At 43.8% G+C, this 15,000-nt stretch overlaps 1 protein-coding gene across 1 annotated transcript in view; it reads right to left on the reverse strand.

The window, feature by feature from the left end:
• The window catches only part of LOC145415459 (uncharacterized), a 110,941-nt gene that overhangs the window by 59,122 nt on the left and 36,819 nt on the right, over positions 1-15,000 (reverse strand). The window contains 3 exon segments of the mRNA XM_080284734.1: positions 5,391-5,505; positions 10,452-10,559; positions 11,861-11,982. Coding sequence (XP_080140860.1) covers positions 5,391-5,505; positions 10,452-10,559; positions 11,861-11,982 — 345 coding nt within the window.

Here is a 15,000-nt window from a genome sequence, read left to right on the forward strand (position 1 = left end):
GGTTGGGTTAGGTGGCTAGATTAGGTTAGGCTAGCCTGTGGGATGAAATATTAGTAGGTAGGAGTTGTGTGGTTAGGAGGATGTAAATGTAAACATGAACGGGTTAGTAAGGAAGGTATGAAGGGAGGTAGGTAAGAGGGATGGTTAGGTGGTTGGGTAGGTAGGTGAGTAGGTAGGTATATAGGTAGGAGAGCACGTAGGTAAGGGCGCGGGGAGGTAGACTGGTTGGTTAGTTTACAAGCAGCCAGGGGGACAGGCAGGTAGGCAATTACGCAGGAAGATAGGTAGGTAGGTAGGTAGGCAGGTAAAGACAGGCAGGTAGGCAGGTAAAGACAGGCAGGTAGGCAGACAAACAGGTAAGTATATAAGTAGACAAAAACCAAAAATTAAGCCAAAATACAGAAAAACTCCCTGTCAACTTTTCGACCATGATAAACCAAACATTTTTCCACCATCAAGAAAAAGGAAAAGACAGAAAGACAGAAAGGAAACAGTTAAAAGAAAAAGAAAAACAATCCACTATTCCAACCAACTCTGCAACAACCAAAGACCCAGAAAGTTGCAGCCAAATCTCGGCAACTTGCAACTGTGACTTCCGGGGTAGGGGGGTAAATTGTTAATGGGAGGTGAATGTCAGTACCTTTGGGCAAATGCTGGTTGGTTTGCATCGTCACCTCGTTTGGTCGATAGGTTGTGGTGGTGAGGGTACTGATGTTTTGTTATTGATTAATTGATTGACTGATGTTTTTTTACCTTTGTTTTCTTTCATATATTCATCTACCTCATTTTCTTTGGTTTGTTTTCCCTTTGTTCAATACTGTTATTTTTAAGACACTGTTCATCAGACACATACATGAGAACTTAAACACACACACACACACACACACACACACACACACACACACACACACACATATGGATCGAAATTTATCCCTCATACACACACCTACGTACACATACTGCAAAACACGCACATACATACGCACATACAAAGAAATCGAAGAGAGGTGTTAGTGTGCGATGAAGGTTACACACACACACACACACACACACACACACACACACACACACACACACATATATACACACACACACACACACACACACACACACACACACACACACACACACACACACACACACACACACACACACACACACACACACACACACACACAGGATCAGGGAGGGGATGGGAAGGAAGAAAGGGAGAGGGATGGAGGAGGGAAACGGAAGAAAATGAAGGAGGCAGAGAATAGGGAGGCTGGGAAGGAGAAAGGGAGAGAAGAGGATAAACGGAGGAGGAGGAGGAGTGAGATGAAAGGGGAAAGAAAGAGGAGGGGAAGGGAGAAGGGGTGGAGAATATGAGAGAGAGAGAGAGAGAGTTACATAGAGTTACATAGATACACAGACCACACAGACCTCACGGTCCCTACGAGGTGGTCCGGCCTTAATCCTAATATAGTGCATAGGAGCAGGAGAAAAGGATAGCACAGCAGAGAGAAAGAGAAAGAGAAAGAGAAATGAGGTGGGGAGAAAAAAAAGGGGGGGAGATTTAAAGGGACAGGGAGAGAGAAAGGGAAGGGGAGGGGGGGAGGAGGGCACGGTAGAGGGGAGGGGAAGAGGAGGGGAAGGGAGAAGAGGAGGGGAAGGGAGAAGAGGGAGGGAGAGGGAGAGGGGGAGGGAGAGGGAGAGGGAAGGGGAGGGCAGAGAGAGAGAGGGAGAGGGAAGGGGAGGGCAGAGAGAGAGAGGGAGAGGGAAGGGGAGGGCAGAGAGGGGAGGAAATAATCTTATCACGTCAATCACCACACTGATGTTATGTTCACAAACACCCCCCCTCCCCCGTGTGTGTGTGTGTGTGTGTGTGTGTGTGTGTGTGTGTGTGTGTGTGTGTGTGTGTGTGTGTGTGTGTGTGTGTGTGTGTGTGTGCGCTTACTGATGTTTGTCTTTTTATGTTTCTCTCTCTTTCTCTCTCTCTCTCTCTCTCTCTCTCTCTCTCTCTCTCTCTCTCTCTCTCTCACACACACACACACACACACACACACACACACACACATCACCCTTCAGGTCAGTGTCATTAAAGACCAAATCACCTATTTAATTGCACAGCTCATCTCAACTACCTAATTACCGTACATAGGACAAATAGATAGATAGATAGATAGATAGACAGACAGATAAATAGATAGATATAGGCAGATACAAGGACACAGACTGTTATATTGGTGGTTGGATGGATGGATAGATGGATGGAGAGATAGATATAATTATAGATACAAAGAGATAGTGGAGAGATGAAAGAATTGACAGATGGATGGATGGATGGATGAATAGATAGACAGATAGATAGACAGATGGATGGATGGATGGATGAATAGATAGATAGATAGATAGATAGAGAGACAGATGGATGGATGGATAGATAGATAGATAGATAGACAGATAGACAGATGGATGGATGGATGGATAGATGACTTAGTTAACTGAAGAAGGAGTAGACGTTAGAAAGAAACACACTTAAACACACACATCTCACTCATGTATGTTCCTCTGACACACACACACACACACACACACACACACACACACACACACACACACACACCTTCGCTTCTTCCCTTTCCCCCTCCTGTGTGTTTTTTTTTTTCTTCTCTGAAATGGCCTCACATTCTCTCTGGGATACAATCACTGCACATTATTTCCCTCTCTCTCTCTCTCTCTCTCTCTCTCTCTCTCTCTCTCTCTTTCTTTCTCTCTCTCTCTCTCTCCTATTATAAAACCTGACATCTCATTAACTATAAATGCTTCAGTCAGAGAAGGTCTTTTTTCCCTTTTTTTTTAACCCTTACAATCTCGTAACAATTTTTATTTATTTATTTATTTATTTTGCTAGTTAGATAAACAGTTCAATAATCCCGTCAGTAGTAAAGATCTCGCCTAAGCTGAATAAAATCGTCGGTTCATAGGAAGGATAAAACGAGGTAAATTTTCCCAGTCCTGAAAATCGGGACGTAGGATTCGCCGCTGTGAAAGTCTAGGGTGAGATCAAGCCAGATTTCACTTAACGGATTTGGATAGGAGTGTATTAAAAGACTCATTTCCATTGGCTCGAATCGGATGGAAATTTCAGTGATCGGTCAACAGTATATTTTTGGACAACACTGAAAATTAGAGACGGATCCTTCGCGTGGTGGCGCTGATGTACCCAGGCGGCTCCACTGCCTGGTGCTACAAAGGTCCCTCACTTCCTCCCTGTCCCCGAAAAGTCTGTGAATTGCAAGAGGATGGGAACTTCAGTCTGCAGTCTACGGTGTTCACATTTCAGATAAACCTGAGGCCATGAGAGCAATTATTCTAAACTTTAACTATATTATCGTGTGTATCCCATTAAAAATAAGGTTCTCGGGTTGAAGAGGCTAACATAAATAAAGAAACCAGTGCCCAAGTTACGGTAAGCAATAACTGGATAAATAATAACTGGATTTATAATGCTCCCGGCATGAAAATAATGAGATATAGGCGTGACTGGGATTCCTTTTGTGGTTGAGTTGATTGAAATTGATCTCTCTCTCTCTCTCTCTCTCTCTCTCTCTCTCTCTCTCTCTCTCTCTCTCTCTCACACACACACACACACACACATACATATACACACATACATAACAGAAACGTACTATCGCTTATTTCGCGCGCGCGCACACACACACACACACACACACACACACACACACACACACACACACACACACACACACACATCAGAGTCTATACATTTCAGAAAAGTGAGGAAGAGAAGATTTTTAACAAGACAAAGCTTAATTAAATATTGCTATGTATAACTTCTCTGAAAATACATAAAAACACATAAACAAACACACAAGCTGCCTCGGTTTTAAGGCATGCTATGATAAACACACACACACACACACACACGCACACACACACACACACACACACACACACACACACACACACACACACACACACACACCAAGGTCTCCGTTTTCTCTTCTGAGGTAAGTTCGTTTTCTCTCACACTTCTTGGGTAACTTGTGCAAAAAACCGTGCGAATAACCATCCTACCCTCCAAAATACAGTATACGCAAGCAGTCCAATTAATCTACTATCTACTCCCCCTCAAACGACATCTACTTAACGGGTAACCTCACTCCATTTCGCCACGACACTATAAAAGCCATCACATACTCATCTACCTAAAGCCACTTAACTCCCGCGTCTGCGTCACTGTACCCTCTTGCTTTCATGTACCCTTCCTCCTGGGGCCTCAGCGACAACGTTCCCTAGATTACTGGGGCTTGTAATGAATGAAAAAAATAATAAAATAAAAGAGATGGAAAGAAAAACGAAAGAAAAGCATCCACCTTTCTCCTGCGTTTGTAAATAGAAGCTTGTTTCAATAATATTTCCCTCCCTCAACCAGACGTCACTGGCTATTTTCCCGCCCTCGTCCCTAGTGTTATTCTCTCCGTGATTTCAAAGTTCCTTGTCACTATTTTTTTCATTCATTTTTCACTGTCATATATCTCGCTATGTGGTGTTCAGGGATTGCATTATTGAATTCATGATTAAATCCATCCCACACAAACCCAAACCCACCAAACCCAAACCCAAACCCTCCCCACACAAACCCACCCCACACAAACCCAAACCCACCCCACACAAACCCAAACCAACCCATACAAACCTAAATCCACCCATACAAACCCAAACCCACCCCATATAAACCCACTCCACACAAACCTAAACCCACCCCACACAAACCCAAACCCACCCCAAACAAACCCACTCACCCCATACAAACCCACTCCACACAAACCCAAACCCACTCCACACAAACACAAACCCACCCATACAAACACAAACCCACCCATACAAACACAAACCCACCCATACAAACACAAACCCACCCATACAAACCCAAACCCACCCCACACAAACCCAAACCCACCCCACACAAACCCAAACCCACCCACACAAACCCAAACCCACCCACACAAACCCAAACCCACCCATACAAACACAAACCCACCCATACAAACACAAACCCACCCACACAAACCCAAACCCAACCCACACAAACCCAAACCCACCCATACAAACACAAACCCACACACACAAACCCAAACCCACCCACACAAACCCAAACCCAACCCATATAAACCCAAACCCACCCCACACAAACCCAAACCCACCCCACACAAACCCACTCCACACAAACCCAAACCCACCCCACACAAACCCAAACCCACCCCACACATACCCAAACCCACCCATACAACGCAAACCCACCCACACAAACCCAAACCCACCCCACACAAACGCATCCCACATAAACCTAAACCCAAACCCACCCCACACAAACCCAAACCCACCCACACAAACCCACCCCATATAACTTCACCATTTAGCCAGATACTATGACAAATATAAAGGAGACGAGGCATGGATACAGGTGGGGAGGTGGGAGGTGTGCGCAGGCCGTATATTCTGCGTAGGAACAATTATTTATACGAGAGGGACGGAGTAGACCAAGGTGAAGGCCAAGGAACTCACGGCTGGAGCAGGTTAATTGGTCCTGTTGAGAGGTACTTATAGGGGGATGAGTCTCTGTCGGGAGAAGTGCACGAAGGGACCTCTGGGTGAAGTCGGAGGGTGTGATGATGATGATGATGATGTATTTACGTCCTGGCATTTAGCATAAGCAGGTAAGAGGCGAGGGGACGTGACCTTAATAATTAACCTAATCATGAAAAAGGGAGGCGAATTTTGTTACATGGTGAGTTTGTATGGGGGAAAGTTTGTTTGTGTCGATATCACCAATTTCCATTATAATAAAAACTATGTAAAAATTAAAATAGTTTACTTTTGGACACGTTTTCTTTCAATGTCGAATTCGTACGTTTTCTTTCAGTTTCTGGGGCTAACTTGAACACATACTCGTAGGCGTTTTGATAAGATCTGATACAATAATTCTGATAAACAACAGAACCACACACACACACACACACACACACACACACACACACACACACACACACACACACACACACACACACACACACACACACAGTAATAAATAATGGATGTAGCAAAGGAACGTTATGGTATTAATGTGGATGTGACTGAAATGGTAACGATAAATGCCCTTGTTTGGCCTTGTGGAGAGGATGAAGAGTGAGAGACTGACTAGGAGAGTGTATGTGAGTGAGGTGGAGGGGTAGAGGAGGGCGGAGGGGAAGACCAAGAATGGAGAATGAGATACTAAATAGAAGAGTATATGTGAGTGAGGTGGAGGGGGTGAGGGGAAAGGGAAGACCAAGGATGGAGAATGAAAGACTGACTAGGAGAGTGTAGGTGGGTGAGGTGGAGGGGGAGGGGGACGCCATAGATGGACAACGAGACTGACTAGAAGAGTGTGTGAGTGAGGTGGAGGTGGGGAAGAGGGGGTGACCAAGTATGCGACGGAGGGATGGAGTGGCGAGATATATGAGAGAGGGAGGGGAGTGAGTTGCAGGGAGGGCAGCCAAATAACAGAGGAAAAGGAGACATGGAGGCGATTTGTGTGTGGTCACCCCTAATGGGATAAAGGAACCTGTCTACAGATAAATTGATAGAAAGACAGACAGATAGATAGATAGATAGATAGAGACAGACAGACAGACAGATAGATAGATAGGTAGATAGATAGACAGATACAGTAGTGCTGCTCACGTTTTTCAGCTCGTGTGGTGGCCAAGTGCTGATAGATTTGAGGATCATTTTAACTAGTAACCAAGGAGACTCATCCCTAACAGAACTGAATCTCATCGAATTTCACTTAACCACCGCATAACATTTAAATTCTGGCCCAGTTCAGTCAAATGAAAACAAAATGAAGATGATAAATACGATAAATCCGGACACAAGAAAAGAACGGAAATGTGGTCTGGAAATAGGGAGGGATTTAGATATAAGTAACCCCTCTCACGGTTGCGGAAACTCTAGAACTCTCCCCAGCTTACAACAGACGATTATTCTCTTCAGCTGAGTGGGTTATAGGCGCCTGAGAATGTTAATAAGGGCGCAAAGAGCACAGAATAGAACAGAAAATGCATCCTTATTATGTAGTGAAGAGGTGGGAAAAATAGAGGAGTTACCCAAGAAAATGAAAAAAAATGTGGAAAAGAAAATGGAAAATGATGGAGATTAATTAGGGAGACTTTAAAGAATACTGGGAAGGAAAGAAAATATTATAAAGGAGGAGGAGGAGGAGGAAGAAAAAGAAGAAGATGACGATGATGATGATGATGATGATGATGATGATGAGAGAGAGAGAGAGAGAGAGAGAGAGAGAGAGAGAGAGAGAGAGAGAGAGAGAGAGAGAGAGAGAGAGAATCAAAGCCAATAAAAAATGACGATTAAGAGAGAGGGGGAAATGTGAGAGAGTGAAAGTGAGTGAGAGAAAGACATTGATTGACGTGTGTCTCGGAGGGGTGTCATTTTCACTCTCTCTCTCTCTCTCTCTCTCTCTCTCTCATTCCAATTTCTTTCCTCCCCCTCTCTCCTTCTTCTCCCTTCTCTCCTTTTTTTCCTCTTCCTCCTTCTCCCTTGTCTCCTCTCCTCCCTCCTCCCTTCTCTCCTTTCCTCCCTCCACTTCTACTCTCTCTCATCTCTCTTTCCTCCCCCTCCCCCTCCTACCTCCCCAATCTCTCTTTCTCAATGCCCAGGGAAGGTACGTATGAGAGAGAGAGAGAGAGAGATCAGGCCCAACCCATTACTGAAATTGACCTAGAAATAGTTTAAAGTAGTAACTGACCCGTATTCTCGTCAGTTAAGCTCCCTAACACATTTTCACAAGCGATTAATTTTATTTCACTTTACTGCCCTCTTCTGCGTTATATAAATCCTGCCAAAATCGCCATACTCTGCTTAACGCGCAAAAGGGATATTAACCAGCCATATCCAAAAAAATAAATCGCTGAGGAATAGATGTTAGGGAGAATACGCATCAGGCTTCCAAATACCGTGGTCCTTTCTATCCAGCGACTTTTACTGTATCTCTCTACCGCATAAATCGCCATGGAAAATGTGTTAAGGAACCTTGAGATCCACTGAGAAAGCTTCCATCAGTCTTAATACTAATTCGTGATTTCTTTATATACACTGAAACGGTTGGAAGTCGATTGAAAAAGAAACTAAGTGAAAAACGAGTGAAACTAAGTGAAGCACGCGTGAAACCAGGTGAAACTACGCAAAATGGGGGTGAAACGGGGTAAACACTGAAGAAAACCGTGTGAAAATATGCATAACAAGAGTGAAACTAGGTAAAACAAATGAAACTAGGTGAAACAAAGATAAAACTACGTAAAACAAATGAAACAGGTGAAACAAGATATGAAACTAGGTGAAACAAAGATAAAACTACATAAAGCACAAATGACACTAGGTGAAACATGGAAGGAACTAGGTGAAACAAGATATGAAACTAGGTGAAAAACAAATGAAACTAGGTGAAACAAGATATGAAACTAGGTAAAACAAAGATGAAACTAGGTAAAACAAATGAAACTAGGTGAAACAAGATATGAAACTAGGATGAAACGCGAGTAAGATATGAGAGGCAGCGGGGGGGGGAACATTACCTCGGCTGCTACACCATTTCTCAGTCGGTGGGCGAAGGGTAATGACTGAGAGGGAAAAAACATGATAATATATGTGATTTAGTGGTTATGACTGAATTACACACACACACACACACACACACACACACACACACACACACACACACCAAGCAAACCAACACATCAGGGCACACACACACACACACACACACACACACACACACACACACACACACAAAGAGGAAATAACAATAAGCCTACACCATCCCCTCACACAATGGAGGAGAGAGAGAGACGAGAGAGGTTCAGGAAATACATCAGTAGTAGACAGTGGACTTTAAAGAGCGTGGGACTCTCTAGGACTCTCAGTGTGGACCTGCCTTTCTGGCCAAGAGCTGTTTGATCCTCTGGGCAGGGCAGTATTTAAACAGCCCTGTGTGTGTGTGTGTGTGTGTGTGTGTGTGTGTGTGTGTGTGTGTGTGTGTGTGTGTGTGTGTGTGTGTGTGTGTGTGTGTGTGTGTGTGTGTGTGGAGCAGTGCATAAACTCATTTAGCCCGGACCCTCTCTCTCTCTCTCTCTCTCTCTCTCAACCTTGGCATGTGGCTTTTTTCTTATTCTTTTTTTTTTTTCGGTTTAGGAGAGACTTTTTTGGCTGGAGGGGTTAAATAAATCCTAAATAATCCCCAACATTTCGAGATTTTTCAAAACTGTATAAAACTGACCAACAGGAGAGAAAATAACCTAAAAATAACGGAGAAAAAAAAGACATCCGGAATAAATGGCAAAAAATTCTTCCCCCTCCAACTCAAAAGATTCTCAACATAAATTTCCTTCATAAAAACACAGACACTGGACTTCGCATTCTGGACTTACCTTGGGGGAATAAAAACGCTGCTTCAAAAGGATCACTTCGAGGCCTAAATTAAGTGAAACCCAAAATTTAACCATGAATTCTTTAGCCCTCCTTCAGGATTTTACATAGCGACTTATCTCACAAAATGTACTTTTTTTTTGTTTTTAATGCGAGGAAGAAGGAACCAAAGGCCATGAGCCCGCAATAACAGTTTCTTCCAAGAGAAAAACAAAATACAAGAGAGAGCCAAATTCAAGATCCGATCATTTCGAGATGCCTGGACATACTGCGTCTGAAAGACTGGAGATCATAGAAAGCAGGAAATACAGACAGAGGGAGACATTTCCAGAGCCGACTTGTTGCATATGAAGGACTGGGAGTAACGGTTCACTCTTGCATTAGAGAGTTGGACAGAAAAGGGATAAGAGTTTGCTGCTAGACGGGTGCTACGCGCCCGTCGTTGAGGTGAAGGAATGCATGTGGACAGTTCAGAGGAGCAGTGACCACTGAAGTAGCGACAGAAAAGAGATAAAGATGCAACAGTGCGGCGAAGAGACAGAGGTTGAAGGGAGTCAGTAAGAGGAGGAGAGTTAATGAGACGAAAAGCCTTTGACTCCACCCTTGTTATGGGTCTCCTAATCCCACCCTTTTGAACTTACCGTAGTTATAAATAAAGCTTCATGTAGACAGTTCGAAGCAGGAAATTAAACAATAACACATATCAATAACAGATAGGGCTCCATTAGGTGTTGGCAGTTTCAATCCAAATAATTACTCTTAAAATTAGCTTAGCAAGACAGGTTCCGACACTGTTTCGATCCACTTGCTTATGATTAGCTTAGGTTCCGACACGTTTCGATCCATTTGTTTACGATTACTTAACAAGATCTCATTCGATTCAGACATGGTTTCGAAAAAGGTGTGGAGGAATAAATGACTCGAACTGTACTTTGGAGAACGAAACCTGAGTCCGGACTTACCTGGGGGAGAAGGACTGCTTGGAGTGGTCGGACTGGATGCTGGACTGTCTCGAGACGTTGGTTCGAGTCACCGAGCCTTCCCTATCGCTGGATGTATCGTGTCCTTCGCTGAAAATAAAAATAAATAAATAAACAATGTGAGGTGATAGTTATACCCTTTTCACTCTAATCTGGCTTAAAATTGCCATCTCTCCGTCTTCAACACCAAGTCACAACACTAGATTAACACCTGAATATGATGCTAGTCACGAGGAAGTGCTGTGGAGAGGATGCAGAGCTAAAGTATTTTAATACGTACAGTACTTAAACTGGGTGAAATAAGCTGCAAAAGGACAAAATCTGGGCCAAGTTAGTGTAAAAGGAATATGGTGTGTGTGTGTGTGTGTGTGTGTGTGTGTGTGTGTGTGTGTGTGTGTGTGTGTGTGTGTGTGTGTGTGTGTGTGTGTGTGTGAGAGAGAGAGAGAGAGAGAGAGAGGGAAAGAGTCGCACCTGTTTCTCTCTTAATTACTCCAACGTGCCCCAGGTGTTAGGAATCAGATGAAAGGCACAGAGCGTTGTAAAATTCACCTCTGCCATTCACCTACTTAACAAAACGTCATTCATCGCCTGTGTGTGAGCCTGAAAAACATCCCTTTGAAATCCACAGCACCAGAATAGCAATACGTATTCTAAATTGACTCTAACTAGCGAAACAAAGGATACAAAGATATTAGAGTACAAGAGATGTTTGCTTCGTTAGCCAAATAAAAAAACTATAATGCGTTTACTTTTACACACACACACACACACACACACACACACACACACACACACACACACACACACACACACCTGCCCTTAATTCTGTGCTCTGGGGCGTTGATCTGGAAGGTGTGTTTGAGGTGAGGATCCGCGATTAAAGGTAAATTCTAAGGATCTCATTACGTTTACCTGGTGAGCCAAAGGTAATATGATTTTTACCTGAGTTATTTAAGGGATTTATTATTATTATTATTATCATTATTATTATTATTATTATTATTTATTATTATCATTATTATTATTATTTCAATATTTATTTATACTCTCAGGCTTCTACATTCACCTTCGGCTGATGTGACCACAACACAAGAGAGATGAACTGCGCAATGTATGGACTAGCCTGTGTATGGGTGAAGGAGGGGGGCACCTTCACGTGGTGGCACTGATATAACCGGGCGGATCTGCTGTCCCTCCGTTTTCTTCTCATCCCCATTTCAGAGGGACCTGGGACTACTACTACTGCTACTACTAACTACTACTACTACTACTGCTACCACCACCACCACTACTACTACTGCTACTACTACTACTACTACCCTGCATAAGTACAAGCCAATGAACTGATACATGGACTTTGTAACATCGCAGTACACTCTTGTTCTTCTCACCTGTCACTCTTCTCCGGATCAGGTAGACAGAAGCGGCAGAATATCAGGGCCGATAAGACGATAAGAAAGCCGCCCACCAGCCCCGCCAGCAGCACGTAGATAGTTACACCTCGACCCACGCCCTGCTGACAGACAGACAGATAGATAGATAAGCAGATAGACAGCTAGATAGATAGGGTAGCAGAGAGAGACACAAACACATAAAATGAAAAACTCTCTACCCCACCCTCCACACATCCCCCTTCCCCTTTCCCTCCCCCTCCCCCTTCCCCTTCCCGTTTCCCTTCCCTTCCCTCCCCTTCCCCTTCCCCTGCTGCACTTCCCCAGGCCTGAATAAATGAGTGGGCTGTCAGGGGCAATAAAATGGCAGTGTGGCTAACGAAAGGGTTGAAGGTAAAGGGACGTGCACTAAAATATCCTGGGCATATTGGGGAATTTGTATTGTAAATAATTAATAAATCAATAAAAACTGAATAATTACAAATACAGTTGATAGAAAAATATATAAATAAAAGATTACACGTTTAAATGCAATAATAAAGATACATCAATAACTTGGTAAACATTATAAATTAGTAAATACAGTATATATAAAGAAATATTACATAGCTATAATAATAAACGAATGCATAATTATTAACCACTGACAAAATATAATAATGAAAAAATAATCTATAAATAATTAAACGAAAATAAACAAACACCAACCTTGACATAAAATAAATAGATAAATAAATAAATGAGTGGCAAAAGAAAATGAATAAATAATAAATAAATAAACAAATAAAATCGTAGGAAACTATCAAGACAAAAAAACAGGCCAGATTTCCTTAGGACAGACACGTAAAGAAAATATTTAGGGATATACGGGAATATTTGGATTTCAGATTTCTGCTAATAAGACTCTCTCTCTCTCTCTCTCTCTCTCTCTCTCTCTCTCTCTCTCTCTCTCCCCATCCCCTCATTTCTCCCCTCTCTTTTTCCTCCCTCCTCTCTTTCTCACTGCCCCTCCCTCATCCGATCTTCCCATCCCCATCGTCTCTCTCTCTCTCTCTCTCTCTCTCTCTCTCTCTCTCTCTCTCTCTCTCTCTAATATAAGGTCAGAGGTCAGGCAAGACATCCCTGGAAAAGGTCACACCTATCTGGGCTTCAACTTATTGCCCACGTAGGTCACGGGGTTCACACGTCATGTGTGTGTGTGTGTGTGTGTGTGTGTGTGTGTGTGTGTGTGTGTGTGTGTGTGTGTGTGTGTGTGTGTGTGTGTGTGTGTGTGACGTCAGTGGTGGGAGGTTTCTGTGTCTATCTTTCTGTATGTATGTATGTATGTATGTGTTCATGTACGTACGTATGTATGTATGTATTCAAGTATGTGAGGTCAGAAGTAGGATGGTTGTGTCTGTCTGTCTATCTGTCTGTCTGTCTGTATGTATGTATGTATGTATGTATGTATATGTATGTATGTATGTGTGTATGTATGTACGTATGTGAGGTAGGAGGGTTGTTTGTGAGGGAGGAGGTCAATTTTGGAGTTCAAAGATTCAATTCCCCTCCACACAAGGTCAAGGGTCAAGGGTCAAGAGTATGGTTTTCCTCACTTAAATAAAACAGCTATAAATCATCATCATCATCATCATCAACATCATCACCACCATTATCATTATCGTCATTATAACCATCACTACCATCATCATCATCATCATCATCATCATCATCACCACCATCATCATCATCACTACCATCATCGTCATTATCATCATCATCATCATCATCAAGTGTCAGGGTGACTGCAAACTCGGCAAGGCTATATATGTGGGGTGAGGGTGAGGTGAGGGTGAGGGTGGGGGTGAGGGTGGGGTGAGGGTGGGGGTCAGGGTGAGGGTGAGGGTCGGGGTGGGGGTGAGGGTGAGGGTGGGGGTGGGGGTGAGGGTGAGGGAGTGGGAGTGGGGTTGGGAGCAGCTGTTTTTTTCCACGCCTCTCGCCAACACATTTATTTCTGTATCTCACTCTGATTTCACACTTTACACAATTTCACACTTTTCTCTCTCTCTCTCTCACACACACACACACACACACACACACACACACACACACACACACACACACACAACACATTACAACACAACACAAACACCTGGGGAGCGAACTAATTAACGTGCAGGCCAAATCTCACCTGCTCGCTTACCTGTGTTGGCTCCCCACCTGACCACGCCCTCTTAATTAAAGATGGCGGCCAGGTGAGACAGGGTGGTCCATACATAACGCTCAATTTACACTCCACTAAGTGATTTTTCCCTATTCCCACACCCACACCCACACCCACAGCAACAGACCGAGACATCTCCGCGACACATTAGCTAGTGAAGCGCTATTTAAGGACTACCCTGTGTCTTAGTCTTGCTCCACCAGACGATTTTATTCAGCTTAGGGAGACGCGAGGATGTGTGTGTGTGTGTGTGTGTGTGTGTGTGTGTGTGTGTGTGTGTGTGTGTGTGTGTGTGTGTGTGTGTGTGTCAGTGAGTTGCGTGAAAGCTATCTATCTATCTATAGCCCGACGCCCTAATCTCGCAAAGGGTGGCCGCAGACAAAACGTCTCCAAGTCGCTCTGTCACCCACCATTTGACTACCCTCCCCCCAACTCACCCCCCCCTCCCTCATATACCTCTCAACTCCATCCCTCCACCTCATCCTCGGTCTACCTCTCCCTCTCCCTCCCTCCACCTCACCTACATACACCCTCTTAGTCAGTCTTTCATTCTCCATTCTCTCCACATGTCCAAACCACCTCAGTGTATTCTCCTAATCTTCTCAACCACATCCACATCTACCCCACAACGTTCCTTCACTTCTTCATTCGTCAACCTGTCCCTCCACGTCACTCCACATGCTCCTCTCAAGTAACTCATATCCACTGCTCTCACTCTTGACTTGCTCCCCTCTTGCGTGAAATAAGATGCAAAAAGGACGAAAATCTGGGCCAAGTTAAGGTGACAGAACTTGAGCAACTTGGCTATTCAATCCTTTCATCCACTTCAGCACCTCACTCACAGCTCCCCTGAGAGAGTGAGAGAGAGAGAGTGAGAGAGGGAGAGATGGGGAGAGGAAATGTGTCAGAAAATAAATGTGTGTGAGAGAGAGCGAGA

The sequence above is a fragment of the Coenobita brevimanus genome, chromosome 102 (assembly GCF_032717465.1).
Source record: "Coenobita brevimanus isolate Jiangsu-jjx chromosome 102, ASM3271746v2, whole genome shotgun sequence".
NCBI classification, from domain to species: domain Eukaryota; kingdom Metazoa; phylum Arthropoda; class Malacostraca; order Decapoda; family Coenobitidae; genus Coenobita; species Coenobita brevimanus.